Raw genomic sequence first — 18,982 nt, forward strand, 5'->3', positions numbered from 1 at the left:
GCAGGTATACAGGCGGCGCTCAACAAGGCCACGTAGGTATACAAGCAGTGCTCAACAAAGTGCACACAGGTATACAAGCAGTGCTCACAAGTGCATGCAGGTATACAGCTGGTGTCTCAACAAGTGCATGCGGGTATACAGCTGGCGCTCAACAAGTGTCTGCAGGTATACAGGGGCGCTCAACACGTGTCTGCAGAATGAAGAGCTATAAACTGCCCCCCAGCTGGTCCACTCACCTGTTCTTGTCGCCCCCCTCCGGCTCGTCCACCTCGTCGGCGCTGCAGGTGGCACTGGAGTCGCTGTCCTGGGGGGCGCCTGAGCCCTTGGTGGAAGGGGCTTTGCCCCCCGAGCCTCCACCGCCCTCCTTCTTCTCCACCTTGACCGTCCCCTCGGGCACAGGCTCGGCGCCGGCCTCCGCGCTCCCCTTGGCTCTGTCGGGCGCCTCCTCCACGGCCTCCTCCTTGCACTCAGTCTTGATGGGCTGGGCAGGCGGCCCCTCGTCCGGCGGCTCCTTCTTGCCCACGGCCACGGCCACGGCCAGGGCCAGCTCCGGGGCCACGGCAGGCTTCTGCTCCGCCCCCTCCTCTGTGGCTGGGGCCTCCTCCTTCTCCTCCTTGGGGACCACAGGAGGGGGCGCCGCGGGCCCTGGGGGTGCCGGTGGGGGTGTAGGTGGGCCGGCGGCTTCAGGGGCCGGGGCAGGCTCGGCGGGGGCTGGGGCGTCCTCGGGCGGCGGGGTGGGTGGCTCGGCGGGCGGTGCGTCTGTGCCCGGGGCGGGCGGGGGCTTGGGTCCATTCGGCCCCGTGTCCTTGGCGGCCTCGGCGTGGGGCGAGGGGATGCTCTCCGTGTCCGAGCTGTTGTTGACGGCGGCTGCGGGAGACGGAGAGGGGTGAGCGTGTCCTGACTCGGGGTGCGTGGCCCCATCCCCCGTGGCCCCACCCCCCGTGGCCCCATCCCCCGTGGCCCCATCCCCCGACAGCCAACGGCCGGAGGCGTCTAGCATCCACCCTGCCGGCTGTTTGCTGCGGTCACCGTCACCGTCACGGTGACACAGCCGTGTGACCTGGAGCCACGAACTCCGAGGACCTGGGGTGTGGGGCAGCCGCACCTACTGCACCCCGTCCGTCTCCCGGGGCCTGGGACCCAGCAGGTGCACAGGAGGTGCCGACCCGATTGGGGACACGGCAGACAAGGGCAAGGGGACCTCAAGTTCCAGGCCTGGCTCTGAAGCCTTAAAAAAAAATCACTCCTGTCCCGTCTCTGGGTCGCCATGTCCCCCACCTTCTGCAAAGCGGGGGACCTGAAACACCCACCCCGGCTGCTGGGAGGACGAGTCACGGACGAAAACACCGTGAGAAATCACCAACGAGACGGCCGGGCCGAGCGCACCCATCCGCAGGCGGGAGGCTGGGAACAGCGCGGGGAACAGACACAGCGCGGGGAGGGGGCGGGCGGCGGCACACAGTGGTGCTCACAGGCAGAAGCACGCTCGCAGGAGTGGGGCCCCTGGCAGAGGACGAGGACCTCGGGGTGCCCCCCGCCCCCCAGCCAGACGGCCACGTTCGTACCTGGGCCGCCGCATTCCCCTCTGGGCACCTCGCTCCCAGAGGCGTGGGAGGCTGGAAGGAAGTGAGAGAAGGGTTAGGAGCCGGGGTAGGCGCAGCGGGGAGGCGGGGAGGGTGGGGAGGGTGGGGGTGGGGGGAGGCAGGGCGGGAGCAGGGCCGAGGGCCTCAGGCAGCGGCGCCACTGGCCGCTCCCCTGCCCCGTCCGGACAGCCCTTGTCCTTGAACCAACGCCCCTCCCCCCCCCCCCAGACTCTGGGCACCAGCCGCCCCGGGCCCATGAGGGGGCCCCACAGGGCGAGGAGCGAGTCCCGCCCGTCCTGGGTGGCCTCGGACAGGTCACCGGCCTCCTGTGGGTCCTGGCTCTCCCGGGACCTCTGCCCCCAGATGCTGAGCCCGGTCACTGACCGCTGGCCTCTCCGCTGCTCGCCTTCCCACAAGGCCCAGGGCGGGGGCCACCCCTTCTGTCACTCAGCCTGGGGACAGCGACGCAGGCTTGCTACACACACACACACACACACACACACACACACACACACGCCCCACGGAACCCGCGAGCTGGGGACGGTCACCACTCCCGCTTGCAGGTGAGGAAATGGAGGCACAGAGAGGGTCAGTCGCTTGCCCAAGGCCACACAGCGTGCGTGGGGGCACGAGTGGGCCGGCCCAGCAGCCTGTGTCCCTAACCACCGGGCCTCCCGCCCCTGCCTGCTGACTCCACAACGTGGTTCCCGCCCCTTCCACACGACCGGACGAAGGACGAGGGTCCTAACCCCCAGGTCTCCGTTTGTCCGTCTAGCACCGTGGTCGGCAAACCGCGGCTCGCGAGCCACGTGCGGCTCTTTGGCCCCTGGAGTGGGGCTCTTCCACAAAACACCACGGCCTGGGCGAGTCTATGTTGAAGAAGTGGCGTTAGAAGAAGTTTAAGTTTAAAAAATTTGGCTCTCAGAAGAAATTTCAATCGTTGTGCTGTTGGTATTTGGCTCTGTGGACGAATGAGTTTGCCGACCACTTGGCTAGAACATGGGCACCTAGGCAGAGCCTCGGCCACGCCAGGTCTCAGGCATGAGCAACAGAGGGCGGTGTGGGCTCCGACGGCCGGGCCACTCCACCGCCCCCCCAAAAAAGTGGCTCTCAGCCGGCAGGTCCAGGTTGGGATCCTGGTCCACACACCGGCCGACGGTGTGGCCTTGGGAGCCGCCGTGCCTCAGTTTCCCCATCTGTAAACAGGGCGATAACAATACCTGCTCCCTAGGGCTGTGGGGACGATGGGGGCTCGGGCCATCCCCTCGGGCCGGGAAAGCCTGCATTTGTGGGGGGGCCCGGCTTACAGAGCCGGGAGGGGACGCACGCCTTCCTTGGCCGCGTGGCAGGAGCGTGGGGGCGTAAATGCAGGGACAGGCGGAGAGGAGCGAGAGGCAGGACCCCCGGCGGGGGCAGGAGGAGAGAGGCGACCTCACCAAGAACGTGAGGGGCAGCTTTGGGCGGGGAGATGACAGACAGAGGCAGGCGTTCAGCTCAGCAGGGGCGGGTCTACCTCCATGCCACGGGGACGGGGTATCGGCCCAGGGGGACGGGGAGGGGGCCAAGGCAGGCTAATTCGTGAGCAGGGGCACGAGGCCTGCAGCGGGCAGCGGGGCAACGCCCGGCTCTGCAGTCACGGGTCGCACCGCGGAGCCCAGGGCGAGGGGCGACCTCTCTGCTGTGGTTTGAACCCTCCTCCGGGCACCGGGGGGCCGGTCCTCACTGTCCCCGGAGCGGCACTCGCGGGGGAGGGTTCCCCGAGGACGGGGCGGGCACCCGCTGCGGGCACCGGGGTGCTGAGTGGGACACGGCGCTGCCCGCGCCTCAGGCCCCACACGGAGCGGCCGTGTGATGTGTCCCCCAGACGGCCCCCTGGGGGCGGGAGGCAGTGTGATGGTTTCACTGTTGAAATACTGATCGACCAACAGACCGGCTCAACTTGTCCACAGTTCAGGCCAAAACACTATTTTCAAAAAATAAAACTTTTTTCTAAAATGTGACAGCGGATGAGATGGCAGGACAGCAGGTGCCACCAGGGCTGTGCCGAGTCCTCACAGGGGTCAGCAGGGCGGGACGGACATGCCAGCAGCCCCAGAGCCTCCGTGACGCTGCTGTTTGCCACCACCACCACCATCACCACCACCATCACCATCACCACCATCACCACCATCATCACCACCACCACCATCACCATCACCACCACCACCACCACCGTCATCCTTATCACCATCCTTATCACCATCCTTATCACCATCACCATCACCACCACCACCACCACCATCACCATCATCCTTATCACCATCCTTATCACCATCACCACCACCACCACCACCACCGTCATCCTTATCACCATCCTTATCACCATCACCACCACCACCACCACCACCATCACCATCACCACCATCACCGTTATCCTTATCACCATCATCACCACCACCACCACCATCACCACCACCACCATCCTTATCACCATCCTTATCACCACCACCACCACCACCATCACTACCACCATCACCATCCTTATCACCATCACCATATTTATCACCACCACCACCATCACCACCACCACCACCATCACTACCACCATCACCATCCTTATCACCATCATATTTATCACCACCACCACCATTATCCTTATCACCATCCTTATCACCATCAACCTTATCACCACCATCACCATTGTCACCACCATCCTTATCTCCATACTTATCACCACCATCACCACCACCTCTCCACCATCATTTCACCACCATCACCATCACCACCACCAACCTCTTCACCATCATTTCACCACCATCTCCATCACCACCATCCTGTCACCACCACGCTCTCCCCTCTGGGGCGTCCAGGCCGCTCCGAAGGACCGACATTTCTGGAAAGGTCACTTCCCACCGACCCCCCTCACCTTCGGCCTCCTCCGCCATTTCCTCCTCGTTCCCCGCTGGCGCCCGACGCCTCCATCTCCTCGTCCTCGACCACAGGCGGGAAGGCGGCCTCCTCGCTGGCGGCGGCCGGGGCCTTCTTCTTCTTCCGGCGGGCGTTCCTCTCCTTCTCCTGGGCCGGGGAGAGGGCAGGTCATCCGGGGCCGGGCCGGGGCCTGGGGATTCCCCGAGCCGGAGGCCACCACAGGTGCGCGGGACAGGGCTCCCGCCCCACGGCTGAGCGCGCCTTCCCCTCCCCCGCTGCGGCGGCCACACTCGCCGTGGCTATTTTTACCCGCTGGCTTCTCCCACCGCGCCCCACAGGGCTCCCGGGTGCAGCCTCGCCCGCCGGCTGCCAGGGCAGGAAGACTCCCTCCCAGGGGCCCCGCGTGGCCACAGCCCTTCGGATGGTCCTCGCCAGGGGTCCGCCCTGCCGGGTTCCCTCACTACGGGAGCCAGTGAACGAAGGAGCTTCTCCCTCCCCGTCTCCTCGGCCCCCGTGGGTCCCCGGGGGGACAGGCCGGCTTGGGAAGCTCCTCACTACACTCCACCAACCTTCACAAGGCACCTACTGTGCGCAGCCCCTGCATGGGGGCTGAGGACATACATGAACGAGGCAGACAAGGCCCTGCCCCCGACGACCTTCTCGTGGGGAAGGCCAGCAAATAACACACCCCCTAAAGGGAAGACGCAGAGGTGCAGGCAGGGCTGTGGAGACCCGACGCGGGGGGGGGGGGGGGGGGGGGGGGGGGGGCAGGCGGCTCTACAGGGACAGTCCCGGAGGGCTTCTCGGAGGAGGTGTCCGGAGGGAGCCGGCTGGGGCGGGGCTCTGGAGGTGAGCGGTCCAGGTGGGGAGGCTGCACGTGCACAGGCCCAGAGCGGGGGGGGGGCGGGGGGAGGGAGGCAGAAAGGAGCCCTCCCTGCAGAGCCTGTGACCTCCCGGCACCCCACGCCCTCGTCCTCCAAAGCCCCCAGCTCGGGCACTAATGTCCCTCCCTCTTCGCACTGCCCCGGGCCGGGCGCTTCAGGGGGAAGGAGACATCCTGGCATCTCTTCCCGCCCAGGCTGAGCCAGGCAGGGGCCCAGATGGGGTCTGTCGATCGACGCAGCGACGGTGACGTGTCAGCGTCTCGGGCTTGAACACACAGCGGGGAGCTGGGGGGGCGGGGGTGTGCAGGCAGAGTGTGCTGGGGGTCTCGAGGTGACCAGGGACCCCCGGGGGAGTGGACTGGACCCTCAGGGGGCACCCCACACAGCCCGGGTGACGGGAGCGGGCGGGTCACAGCCTGAGCCCCTTGGCGCCGGCAGGGAGGGAGACAGGCTCGCACTCGCGGACGCGGATCGCAGTCTGTCCCCCCAGACGCACGTCGCCCGTCCACCCGGCCCTCAGAGCGTGTCCTTATTTGGGATCAGCCTTCGGCAGACGTGCTTCGCTGCGATGAGGTCAGAGCAGATGAGGGAGGCCCTGGGTCCAGCAGCGGGTGCCGTGTGAGAGGGGAGCGTGGACACAGAGGCACCCAGGGGCGCCCCGGGAGCCTGCAGGGGGAGCGCGGCCGCCGGCACCTGGGATCGGACTTGGAGCTCCAGCATCGAGACAGAGCGAACCAGAAACGGATCCACGCCCCGGCCGGTGCGGCTCAGTGGGTAGAGCGCCGGCCTGCAGACTGGAGGGTCCCGGGTTCCATTCAGGTCCAGGGTGCAGGCCCGGGGTGCGGGCTCGATCCCCAGTGTGGGGCGTGCAGGAGGCAGCCGATCCATGATTCTCCCTCATCATGGATGTCTCTCTCTCTCTCTCTCCCCCCCCCTCCCTTCCTCTCTGATGTCCATAAAAACGTATTTTAAAAAAGAAAGTGAAAACAAAAGAAATGAACACACCTCTCCACCACCAATCCCCCGACAGGGAGGAGCCACCCCGATTCCCGACACCACACAGCCCGCGCGGGGCCAACCCCCGTCACCTCTCGTACCAGCAGCCCCTGCCCATCTGCCCCTCACCGTGGCCTGGCTGGGAACCGGCCCAGGGGTCCCCAGCCCCAGCCCTGCCCTGCCTCCTCCCAGGGCAACGGGGTCCTCAGGGGGCAGCCACCGGGGACACCAAGCGGCAAAGGGAGCTGCCCGCTGCCCCGTCAGTCGTGGCTTCCGTCCCGGCGCTGGGCCAGAGGGCCGGCGCCCGCCCTGCCCGTGTCCACCGGCCGCTATGGGAACGCCCAGCCGCCGCCGCCCACACCCCCGGCTCCTCCCTGCGGCCCCCGGGGCAGCCCGCGGAGGTGCCCGCGTTGTGTGGCAGTGGCTTCTGTGGGTGCGGCTGAGGGTTCCCCTCCTTCCCCAATCTATTTTTAGCCGGCGGGACTCACTCCAGCACCCCGGCCGGCGGGCCAGGCCGCGATGGGCCGCCGGGGCGGAGGCTGGGACTCGGGGAACTGGGAGCCGCATGGGGAACGGGGATCCTGAGGCCTGGCCAGGGCTGTCTGGGAGGACCCCCCCCTTCCCCCCGCTACTCTGTCCACACCAGCGGATCCTCGCCGCGCATCACCCACACCCCACTGCACCCCTCAGCTTGCCATCTCCAGGACACAGTATGAAATCGTGCGAGTGCGTGCGTGCGTGTGCGTGTGCGTGCATGTGTGTGTGTGTGTGTGTGTGTGTGTGTGTGTGTGTGTGTTCGTTTGTTTCTCAAACTAGAACCAGCTCCTCCAGGCCTGTCCCTGGCCGTCTGCCCAGCACCCCTGGCACGGGGCCTGGCTCGGAGCAGAGCGTTCGGACGACGTCTGGAGATGAATGAGCCGGACAGACAAGGACGTCAGCTCAGAGAGGCTAAGACGCTTGTCCGAGACCACACAGCGCAGGAGCCGAGAAGCCCAGATTCGAACGCAGGTCAGGTTCAAGCGCTTCCTGCCCCGATCTCCTCTCTCCCCCTCTCCCTCTCCCCCTCCCCCTCCCCCTGCAGGCCTGTGTGGCCTCAGATGGAAGAGACAACAGAGGAAAACAAGACCAGGCCGGCCGGGTGGAGACAAACAGAGGGAGAGACGGAAGTGGAGCCCCAGGGCCTGGCCGCACAGATGGGAGCGCGCGCGGGGTAACCTTCGGCCAGAGGGGGAGGGCCGAGGACAGCCGCGCCAAGTGTTACATAACCGGACAGCTCCGGCCGCCCAGCCTGCTTCCTGCTGACGCCGCGGCCACCTCGCGGGCCTGCTGCAAGGCGTGGGGGGGGGGCGGCCGCGCTGACCCTCCGCCCCGCCCGCGCCTCCCTGCCCCGGCCTGCGTGGCCGCCTGGGGATCCACAGGGACCCGTCTTCCTCCTGGGACCGGAGGGCGTGGGGGAGGGGCCGGAGGCAGAGGTCACCGAGTTCAGCAGCGAGGTCAGCAGCAGCAGCATCATCATCATCATCATCATCATCATCATCATCGCATGAGGCCCATTTGCATACTCCAGTGACGGGGACCTCACCCCTGCCCCGGGGGTGGCCGCGGTCAGGACCAAGGCCCCGGGCCGAGCCGACTTCCTCTGACGGCGTTGGCTCGCCAGACGCTCTCTGTGACCCTCCCCTCGCGCCGCATCGCCCTTTTCCCCCAGGGAGCCCCCAGCCAGGTGCGCCCCCGGCCAGCCCCCCACCCTGGGTCCCCGGCACTGCGGGCCCCAAGGACCCGCTCTGCGCAGCTCAGTGGGACACAGCTCAGTGGGACACAGCTCAGGGGGGACCCAGGCCCCCCTGTGGTCTCAGCAGCCCCACCACCTGCTGCAGGCCTCACGGCTTCCACCTGGGGCTGGAGCGGTGGAGGCCGCCGCGGGGGGTGGGGGGGGGCGCTGAGGGCCATGCTGGCCTCTGATCCCCTCCCGTTCACGCCTGCTCCTCCTCAGCCTGGGCTGGGCTGCTGCCCCCACCAGCGCCCCCTCGGGCACCAGCCAATGAGGGCAGAGCCAGGCGGATCCCTCCTGCCCAGAGCCCCGCCCCCCATCGCTCTGATAGGCTGATGCTCTGAGGGAATGAATGAATGAACCCATCCATCATCCATCAACCAGCCTAAGACTCGGTCCGCCCAGGAGCTGACAGCAGACACGGCAACCACCACCGGGGGAGCCGACACGCAGCCTGGCACCACACGCCCACCCCGTCACCACGCTGTCACCTCCTCCACCGCCGGGCTCCGACCCAGAGCGCTGGTGACCGGCCAGGGCCCCCTGAGCACCTGACACAACTCACTCAAACCATCCCCCCACGGCCCTGAGCTGGGCCCGACCACCACCCCGTGTGCGGGTGGGGAAACCGAGGCACCGATTTCCCAGCGGCCACACGGCTGGGGAGCGGCCGCGTCTGGATTGAAACCCGGGTCTCGTGGGCCCCGAGTCCGCGCTCCGTGACAGCACCGCCAACGGATGCCCGGAAGCAAGGGGCCGTGGCTCCGACACGCAATGACGAGGCTGACGCCGACACCGCTCCTCGCGGGCGTAAGGGCCGCGATGGATCGTGGGAGGGATCTGCAGCCGGCACGCCAGCCCTGCAGGGCACCCCGCCCCAGCGGGCACTCACCCCGAGTCCTGGGGACGAGGGCCTTGACTCCCCCACTTCACAGAGGAGGAAACTGAGGCTCCGCGGGGTGGAGCCGCTGCCCAAAGTCACACAGGGGCCCAGGCGTCACGCTGGCCTTGGCCTCACTACGCCCACCCCCCCCCGCCCGCTGCACCATCCAGCTTCCCGGGTCCCTGGTCCTTCGGCCCACGCTGTCCAGTTCTGGGGTCTCCCAGGGGTACAGGGGGGCAGGGCTGAGGAAACCCGGAAAGTGAGGCCTGGGGCCCGCAGGCTGGCACGGAGGAAGGAGGAGAACCCTGTAACCCAATAGGCTGGGCTGGGAGGCCCTGGACGCAGCCGGAGGGGCAGGGAGGGGGGAGGGAGGGAGGTGGTCGGAGGGAAGAGACAGTGTTGCTGTGCCCGGGTGATGCTCAGAAGCCCCCCAAATCGGAGCTGGTGTATGCAGGGGCCCCCCAGGACCGCCCCCACCCCGCCTCCGCCCTCCTGCTGCCTGGGCTCAGCTCCTCTCGGACCCACAGGTGCGCGGTGCCCGCCCCGCCCTGAGCGTCCTCCTTCCCCCTGGAAAGGCATCCTGGGAAATCTGGGACGATGCAGTGCAGCCCCAGCCCCGAGGCCCGAGGTGGGGACCCCCCGCCCTGAATAGCAGGTGGGCGTGGCGGGGAACGGGGCGCAGGCAGGAGCCGGCCTCAGCCCTGACCCTAGGGGCACGGACAGTGTCCCCCTGAACACTCGGGGCGGCCGGGACGCGGTGCCCTCAACTTCTGCACATGCTCAACCGGAGTTCAGAGGGCGAGACCCCTCCCCGGGCCCACCTTGCGCTGTGCAGCCTCAGCGGCCGGCACACCCTCTCTGGGCCGCTCGACAGACTTCGCGAACTTTAAACCACAACAGGGGCCCCGTGGGGGTGCGCTGGGGGGGAGAGGGCTGTGTGCCCCCCGACGCAGCCTGCCGGCTAAGAGCTTGGGTCCCTGGGTTCAAACCCAAGCCTAGCTGGGCCTCAGTTTCCCCACATCTGAGAACTGACTGCCTGGCACGTGAAGTACGGCCCAAGTGGGGGGAAAGGGGAGATGAGGAGGCAGATGGGAAGGGAGGGGGGAGGAGGGGGGAGGGAGGGGGAGCGAGCAGGGCCGCCCGGAACGGCCCTCTCTTCCAGTAACAGCTGTGGAGGAAGCGGCCTCTCCTCTCGGGAGAGCATTTACGCTGAGAGGCGCGCCCGCCCTTCTGCGCTCCGGGGGGGGGGGGGGGGGGGGGGGAGGGAGGGCGGGCCTCGGCCTCCCCTGGGGACGAACCAGAGGCCGGACCGGGCGGGCGGCTGCTCCCCGACCTGCCCTTCCCTCCCCGGGGCGGCCCTGAGGCTGTGAAGTCCGATGGGGTGAGGGCAACGGTCCCTGGGGTTCCTCTGCTGCTGGGCCTCCACTCCATTGCAGGACAGCCCCCAGCCCATGAGTCCGCGGCCTTGGCCCCCCCCCCTCCAGGCCCCCAGCCCTCCAGGCCCCCCGCCCTCCAGGCCCCCCGCCCTCCAGGCCCCCAGCCCTCCAGGCCCCCCGCCCTCCAGGCCCCCAGCCCTCCAGGCCCCCAGCCCTCCAGGCCCCCACCGCTCGGGAGACAGTGCTGGGGTGGAGGCGGGGCCTGCCTGTCCCGTACCCGGGAGGGACGTCTACAGGGTGCCCCTGGGCAGGGACGCGGGGGGGGCCCCGGCCGGCGGGACCCCGGGGGCGGGGGGCGGGGGGCTCACCATCTTCAGCTTGTGCTGCTGCAGGATCTCGTCCAGGTTGTGCCGCTTCTTGTAGTTGAAGTAGAAGTTCTTACACTGGCTCACGGTCTTGGAGCCCACCATGCGGGCGATGGCCGACCAGTTCCGGCCGTGCTCCAGGAGGCCTGCGGGGGGCGGGCGGCGGTGAGGCGGCGGCGGGGCCCACGGAGCCCCCACCCCGGCCCCAGGCTCCCCGGGGCTGAGACCCCAGGGGGGGAAGTTGTGGGGGGACCGGGGAGAGGGAGGGCACCACGGAGAGGCCTGGGGGAGCAGGTGGGTGCCGGCCCGGGGTTCTGGGGGCTGAGGGCTGAGGTCCGGGGTGCAGACCCCGCCCGGGCCCCCCTCGCCCGCCTCCTGGCCCATGACCCGGCGCTGACACGCACTCGCAGCTGCAGACGGGGCCCGGGAGACGGCCGGGAGCGGAAGGAGCGTGTGAGCAGGGGTGGGGACGACGGGACGATGAAGTCCAGGTGGGGGTGAGCCGGGGCGAAGAGCCTCTGTACCCAGGTTCGCTGGGGCCCCCCCAGGGCTCAAAGGCCCCCAGGATGCGGCCACACTGGGCTGGTCCAGGGGCTGGGAGTGCACGTGTCCCCGCATCACAGCCCCCCACCCCCTGTAAGCTCACAGCCTCCTGGTGTGGGGAGGAGCCCCCAGAAATGGGCAGGCCTCACCCCAAACCTCCTGCAGCCAGAGCAAGTTCCCCCCACATACTCGGGCCAGAGCCGTACACCCCCCACTTCCACCCCAACGCCCTGACGGGCTCAGGATAAACACAGCCCCCCACACAGCGCCCCGCGCCCCGGATCCAGGGGCAGTGCCCGGAAGCCCGCCCTGGGTCTCAGCCCGCCTGCCCGCCGGGCTCCGGGCACACGGGGCTGGCACACACACACACACACACACACACACACACACACACACACAGCCGTGGCTCCATGTACGCCCGTGTCTCCGGGCAGCAGCACGCCTCGCACGGAGCAGGTGCGGCCGGCCCGTTCCCGTGGACGGCATGGCAGGAGGAGGGAGGCGGGAGGCGGACTCCGGGGGCTGTGGGGCAGGATGGGGGGGGTTGGGGGGGGCAGCACCAAGGCTGAGTCACGTTACTGGGAACGCACTCGCTGGCCGCTGAACGAAAGACTCACACAGCGACGTCCGAGGCCGCGTCCCCTGAATCGCATTGAGCTGCAGGCAGGGCGGGCTCCGGCCGAACCCCTGCAGGGACGCAGCTCTGTGCTGGCATTCTGACCGTCTTCCTTCCTCCCCTCCATCCCTCGGCCCCCCCTCCGGCGCCCACTCACACGCGTGCGGAGGCTGCCGCGTACGAGGCTCTGACCTCTGAGGACAAGAACAGAGCGGCAGGCAGACGCGGAGGAGCCGGCCCAGGGACCGCAGTTCGCAAAGCCCTTCCCACGCGGGGACGTGGAGCCGGGGCATCCTGGCTGCGAGGCCACGGCCCATCCCTGTCCCAGGCCGGGGGCGGGGGGGACCGAGGCTGGGGGGCGGGGGGGCGTGGGAACCGAGGGTTCTGCTCCCCCACCTCCGGCCCCGGGGGGGGGGTGTGCTGGACTGGACTGACAGGCCACCTGCTCCCCTGCGGAGGCCACGGGCCACGTGGCTCAGGGCGCCCCGGGTTCCTCAAGGACAGGGGGGAAGGCGCGGGATCAGATGCAGGCCGGCCCCTGACCTTTCCCTGCGCGGCGCCCGCGGCAGCTGCCGCGGCCACAGAACCTGGCGGGGAGGGCGCGGGGCGCGTTTATTTATACTCCCGGCCGGGGCCAAGCGGCCGGGCAAACACGCGCCGGAACCCTGGCCTCCCGGACGGACGGTGTCTCCCGTCGGGGCCTCCTGGGGCGGGAGGGGGGGCGGCCCGGCCCTGGGGAGGCTGGCGTTTCGGACCTGGAGGTGGCTGGGAACCTGGCTGGGGTTGGGGAGCGGGTCCCCCCCCCCCCCCGCCTTCCTGAGAGAGAGGAGCTGACCAAGAGCCCGGATGGAGCTGCCCAGGACGTCCTGGGTGGTCCCAGCCGTCCCGCGGCGCCTGGGCCTCAGTTTCCCTAACTGTCCCTTCTGGTTCCTGTTTTTCGGACCCCACTGAGGGTGCCGGGTACCGGGGGCAGCCCTGGGGACCCCACCGCGCCCTGGAGACACCTGCCCGAGACCCCGACGAAGCGCCCGCCAACCAGGCCCCCGAGGCCCCCCACCCCAGGCCTCCCTCTTTTCCTCAGCGCCCCGGCCTGAGCCCCAAAGGCGGGGAGGGGAGTCCGTGCAGAAGGTGGCGGGGGGACCCCACAGGAACAGAGCTGCCGAGTCCCTGGCTCTGGGCAGCCACGGCCCCTCCTGGTCACCGGGGCCCGAAGCCCCCCAGCCCCTGCCCCCCCCCCGCCGGGGCCACTCACTCACATCCTCTCATCTGCGTCTCCCCCTCGGCCAAGTTTTCCGGAAACATAAGGCTCGGAGGGCGCTCCGGGGAGAGGAGCCGGAGCCGCGGGCTGGGAGGCGGGAGGCTGGGCGGCCGCGGTGCCGGCTCTGGCGTCTGCTGGCGGCTCAGCCCAGCCTCACATCCTTCTCCTCTAACAGCGCCAGGAGGAGGGAGGGGGAGGAGGGGAGGGTGGAGGGTGGAGGGAGGGAGGGGGAGGAGGGAGGAAGAGGGAAGGAGGAGGAGGGAAGGGGAGGAGGGGAGGAGGAGGTGGGAGGGGGGAAGAGGGAGGAGGGGGAGGGGGAGGGGAGGGAAGGGGGAGGGAAGGGGAGGTGGGAGTCCTTGCGGCCTCCTGGCCCAGGCTCAGCACTGCCACCCGTGACGTGAGGCGGTACCCTGCCCCCCCGCCCCCCCCCCCCCCGCGGGCAGCGAGGTGCCCTTCGCCGCGAGGGCAGCCAGCGAGAAGTTGTCAGTGTGCGCTCGCTGGCCGGTGCCCAGCGTCACCAGGGCTCAGTGTCCGCGGCTCGTCTGGGCACCAAGGTGCCGGACGCGGGCGCTCAGTAAGGGGCGCCGGCCTGGAGCCCCTGGGACCCCCGAGCCCCGCTGCGCGTGCCAAGTGCACAGGCCGCGGGCTCCCGCTGCCTTGCTCGCGGCTGCCTGACCCAGCGAGACGCCACGGGGCTGAATGTGACCTCCAGACGGAGCTCGCGGGAGCGGCGGGCGGGCGGGCGGGCGGGCTGGGAGCAGAGCGTGGCAGGAGCCCAGGTTCAGAGGGGGCGGGCCCACTTGGCACCGCTCCCCCCTCCCTCTCCCCATCCGTGCGGTGGCGCGTCAGCGGTAAGAACAGATGAGGGCTCAGAAAAACAGCTCTCCACCCCGCAGGCGGGCGGCGGGCGGCGGGCGGGAGCAAACAGCCTCTTCCGCCGTCACAGGGCCCATCCACCTGCGTTCTCCCGCGCCTCCCCGCCCCCCACACACAGCCAGGCCCCCCCTCTGCGGGGACGCGGGGGTCTGGGAGGGCGGAGGGGGCCGGGCTGGGGGCGGGGCAGAGCTGGTTCAGAGGGGACACCACCGTGCGGAGACCCCCACCCACAGAGGGTGGGGGGGGGAGTTGGGAGTCCCTGAAGGGCTCCCTGCCTCGGTCCTCCCTCCCGAGACACCCCACAAGCCGTCGCGGCTCCGTCTGGACACCTGCCAGGGACGCCGGCGGCTCCCGGGGGTTGAAAGTTAACTGAGCTGAACTTTGGAGCGAGATCCAGGTCATGACCGAGTTCTCCAGCTCCGGGTCACTGGCCCGTGCGTCCCTGGAGCCGTCCGTCCGCCTGCCTTCCCATCCTGCCCCCGGGACCCCAGGGCCACGGGCCGCAGGTCTCCCGCGCCCTGCTCCTGGCCTGGGCCCCCAGCCCTCGCCCCGGGGGCACCGTGCCAGGGCGGGCGGCGGATCCCGGCCCTGTCGGGGACCTAGGACTTCCCTCCTCCGCAGGGAGCTCCGAGCGCGCCCGCGGATGCCAATCCGATGGTGTCACTGCCCGGCCTCGCGTCTCCCGATGACGGTGAGCCCGGAGCTCTGAGCGCTCTGGCATCAAACCCACCGGCCTCGGCGCGGAGCCGGCCCCGCCCACCTGTCCAGCCGGCTGCCCGCCCGCTCCGTTCACTCCCTCAGCCACGGGGGACCTTCTTGCCGGGCCACGTGCCCCAGGACATTTGCACTGGCGTTCTCAGCACGCCTCGGTTCCCACAGACCCGCCTCGGTTCTCCTCAGCTCGGGGCTCACGGGACGCCTCCTCCGAGAAGCCTTCCCAGGCTACGCTCTTCACAGCTGCCCTCCCAGCCCCCCCGGCGTGGTCTCGGGGTTTGGTCACCTCCAGAGCAACTAACGCTCCCTGGAATGAGCTCCTTTGCTCCGCGGCTCCCGGCCGCCCTGTCTGCCCCCACAGCTGCCAGGCTTGCAAGAGGCGCTGCTGGGCTCCTAACCCTCCCGACGTCTGGGTCTGGGGGCTCCCTGGGCGCCCCGCGGGTATCTCTGCGACCTCTCTGGGCTCCGGAGAGGAGGGGCCGGGGGGCTGGCCCCGCAGGCTGCCCTGGACGGTCCCAGAGGAGGCAGGAGGCACACCCACCCACGGTGGGCGTCCGGCCCCCCGGCTCTGACGGCCCCTGCGGTCTCGATTCCCCGACCCCACTTCTACTTTCTAAGGAAGGGGTTTCGTTCCGAAGACTCGGGGGCCAGGAACTAGGAAGTGAAATTGGCCGCGACAGGAAGTGGGGCCGGCAGAGGTCTGAGTCACGGACGGACGGACGGGGCTGGGAAGGAGGTGAAGGAGCAGGAGGTGGCCGCAGGGGTGCGGCGAGGGGCGTCGCGCGGCGTCGTGGCTCGTGGGGGGCCCGCGGCCCGGCCGACGCCCGCTCTGCCCACCCCGCAGAGGGGGCATCGCATGCACCGTCCAGGGACCTGGGACCGACCGTGCCGGCTGGGCCCCCCCTGACGGGTCCCGGCCACAGGGAGCGGGAACCCCACCCCGCCATCCGGGCTCAGAGGCCCTGGGCTGGGCACCTCTCCAGCACCCGTGGGCCCTGCGTCGCCCCCATGTGCACCCTGGGAATGTCACGGCTCGTTTCTCAGCTCCCGTCCACAGGGCACCCCGCACGCCGGCCCGGCCTCGCTCTCGGCGATCGGGGCTGCAGGTGGCAGATTCGCTGGGAGACAGCTCTTCCCTCTCAACACACATGACACCACTCGCACATGAAACACGCCCGCACACGACACACGCTTGCACGTGAAACACGCCCGCACACGACACACGCTTGCACGTGAAACACGCTCGCAGGTGCAACAGACCACCGCGTGCGATCGGATGCCCTCCTCGCCCCGTGCTCCCGCCACGCGATGCCCTCCTCGCCCCGTGCTCCCGCCACGCAGGCCTCGCTCGCCGCGCAGCCTGGGCCTCGGTTTCTCATCGGCAAAGCAGGATGTGTGTGGGCCTGCGTGTCTGCCTCCGGGCGCGTGTGTGTGTGTGTGTGTGTGTGTGTGTGTGCAAACATAAGACACGTGTATAGGTGCCTGTTCACACATGTGGAGCCCCCGCCTCCAGGGTCCCACGGGAGATGAGGTAGTTCACCCGAAGATAAAGCTTTTCCGGTGATTTTTAGAGAGAGCAGACGGGACAGGAGGAGGAGGAGGAGGAGGAGGAGAAAGAGACACACATCAACTGGGGCCGTGGATCGAACCTGCAACCCAGGGAATGTGCCCGTGACCGGGAATCGAACCCGTGACCCTTCGGTCCTCGGGCTGACGCTCTAACCATTGAGCAACACGGCCCAGGGCAAGGTTACAGAGTTCGTACAAAGTGCCCCCTCGCCCGTCTCCACCCAAAAGGGGCTGCAGTCCCTGGGGCACCACACGTCGGACGACCCTGAGGCCACCCCAACACCTCAACCCTCCACGGGAGGAGGCCTGGGCGGGGGGCGGGGGGCAGGGGGGTCCCCGCCGTGGGGCGGCTCTGTGGCTGGGGGCTCCCACTCCGCTGCCCGGGGGCTCAGACTCTTCGCCCGTGAAAACGAGCGAACCAGCCAGTGCGCCCGACCAGGGCCCGGAACGCGAAGCACCCACGGGTCCCCTCGCTCCCCGCGGCGGGGCGCGTCCTGCCGCTGGAGCTACGGGGACAGGGCTGGGGTGGCCTGGGCTCCGTCTGGCCCCATGGGGTTTGTCTGGGACCTGGCAGCCTGGAGCGGGGCCAGCACCAATTCCTGGGCCTGGAACGGTGGGACCCAGGGGCCCCCCAACCCCTCCATACCGGCCCCCTGCCCACCGGAGAAGGGGACCGGGGACAGGGGGCGGGGAGCCGCCCGCACGGCGGGGTCAGGGCTCTGCGCCAGGCCAGGCTGCCCTTTCCGGGGGGACGAGGGCCCGCCCTCCTGCCCTGGGTGGCGCGGGGCCCGAGGGCAGGCCGCCAGCTCCCTGGGGCCGCCCGGTCGGTTCCCGGGCAGGCGGCTTCTGCACATGCTCAGTGCCCACTGGGCAGGCAGCCCTGACTCCACACTCGCAGGGGGGCCAGTGCCCGCCTGCCCCCGGGAGCCCTGCCCCACCGCTCCCCACGCCCTCGGCGGACAGCCAGCCCATCCCAGCGGGGGAAGGCAGGGTCCTCCCCAGCCCCCAGCCCTCGCCCATCTCCCTCCCCCTCGGGTTCCCATGGCCTCCACGCAGTCCCCCTGCGCAGCCACAGACCGGGCACCTGCGGCTCCCGCTGTGGGGTGCCCTGCCCTCCTGGCTGCCTCCGTCCCAGCGGCCCGGCCCGGACCCTCCCTGGTTCAGGCCTCCCACGGGCCCCACCCCCACTCTGTCGCCAACGTGTTTGGTCTCAAACCCCAGCTCCACCCCTGCACAGCTGTGCGGCCCGAGGCAGCTCACACAGCCTCTCTGGGCCTCCGTCCGAGACCCGCGTCTGGGAAGGGAACAGGAACAGCACCGGCTCCGTGAGGCTGGTGGGGACAGAGCGACGGAACACGTCCAACCGTGAGCAGCGCCCCGGCGCCCACGGGTCCGGAGACGGCCCGGGGAGCGTTCCTTTGAGCTGTGACCTCACGCCTTAGGTGTCCTCCTTCGGGGGGCCCCCCAACCCCTGGAGGCTCCCGAGGGAGCTCGGCCAGCTCACACCCCGATGCTGGGCTCCCGGCCTCCGGAGCTGAGAGCGAATGCATTTCCGTTGTCCGCACCCACCCGAGTCTGTGCCTCGTTACGGCGGCCCCGGTAAACAGATGCCACGGGCGACGCGCCCACTGCACAGATGAGAAGACTGAGGCGCGGGGAGGCAGACCGGTCTCTGCCTGAGGTCACAGACCTAAAAGGGCACAGAGGTTGAGGTCTAGGGACGGGGACCCTGTGCCACTCATCCCTCAAGGCCCGGCTGGTGGGCGACTGTGTGCGGGCCCCAGGGACACGGGCTGCTCACCTCCCTGGCCTCCCGGGGGACGGATCAGGGCTGGCTCGGCTCCGGGCGGCCCTGCCCTGCAGAGGGGGAGGCCCTGATGTGAGTGACGGGAAGGAGGACCGTGGGTCCCGTCGGCCTCGGGCACAGCCGGCTCCGGGGGCCTTTTCCGGGTCTCTGAGGGCTGGCTGGGCGGGAGGCACCCCTGCCCACCGTGGAGGCGGCGCTGAGGCGGCCAGCACCTGCCTCCCCTCACCCCCTCCCCCGCTGCCTGGAACCCACGGCCGTTAGCAGCCACCCTGGTGGCAATCGCCCGGGCGCTGTAATTGGCGGCGGACGAGCCCGCCGGCGCTCACTGCATTATTACAAATGTCACGGCGCGGGCCTGGCGGGACTCAGGCTGCCGGCTCCGTGGGCAGGACCAGATGAGCTCACCGCCGCCGAGGGCCCAACCTTGAGCCGCCAGGGCTCACTCCCGCCTCCAAGTGAGTCATCCCGCCGTCCTCCCAGCCCCGCTCTGCCCTTCCCCAGGGAGAGAGAGGGCGGCCGCCAGCTCAGCCCCCTCAAGGCAACGGGGAGGGAGGAGGCAGCGCTGGGGCCGCCGTGACGACAGAAGGCGGCGGGAGTGAGAGGGGGGAGCATGGGGGGGGGCCCTGACTGCCCCCTGGGGTGGGTCCCGGGGCAACATCTCCGCCGACAGCGGGACCCCAGGGGCGCACGTGTGGTTAGAGTCCCACACAGATTACCCGCAGGCTCCCAGCAGCCTCATCACCTTCCCCCCGGGTCCGTCAGCCAGCCGTGGCTCAGAGCGTGGCCACCACACGTGGAAGACGACGCGACCACGAGAAGGAACGAGGCACCAGC

The 18,982-nt window shown here is 69.6% G+C and overlaps 1 protein-coding gene across 1 annotated transcript in view; it reads right to left on the minus strand.

The window, feature by feature from the left end:
- The window catches only part of NCOR2 (nuclear receptor corepressor 2), a 71,780-nt gene that overhangs the window by 32,202 nt on the left and 20,596 nt on the right, over nucleotides 1–18,982 (minus strand). Inside the window, 5 exon segments of the mRNA XM_079762632.1 lie at nucleotides 237–867; nucleotides 1,566–1,616; nucleotides 4,489–4,522; nucleotides 4,524–4,637; nucleotides 10,769–10,911. Of these exon segments, the coding sequence (XP_079618758.1) occupies nucleotides 237–867; nucleotides 1,566–1,616; nucleotides 4,489–4,522; nucleotides 4,524–4,637; nucleotides 10,769–10,911 (973 nt within the window).

This window comes from Cnephaeus nilssonii (assembly GCF_951640355.1).
Source record: "Cnephaeus nilssonii genome assembly, chromosome: 22".
Lineage (NCBI taxonomy): Eukaryota > Metazoa > Chordata > Mammalia > Chiroptera > Vespertilionidae > Cnephaeus > Cnephaeus nilssonii.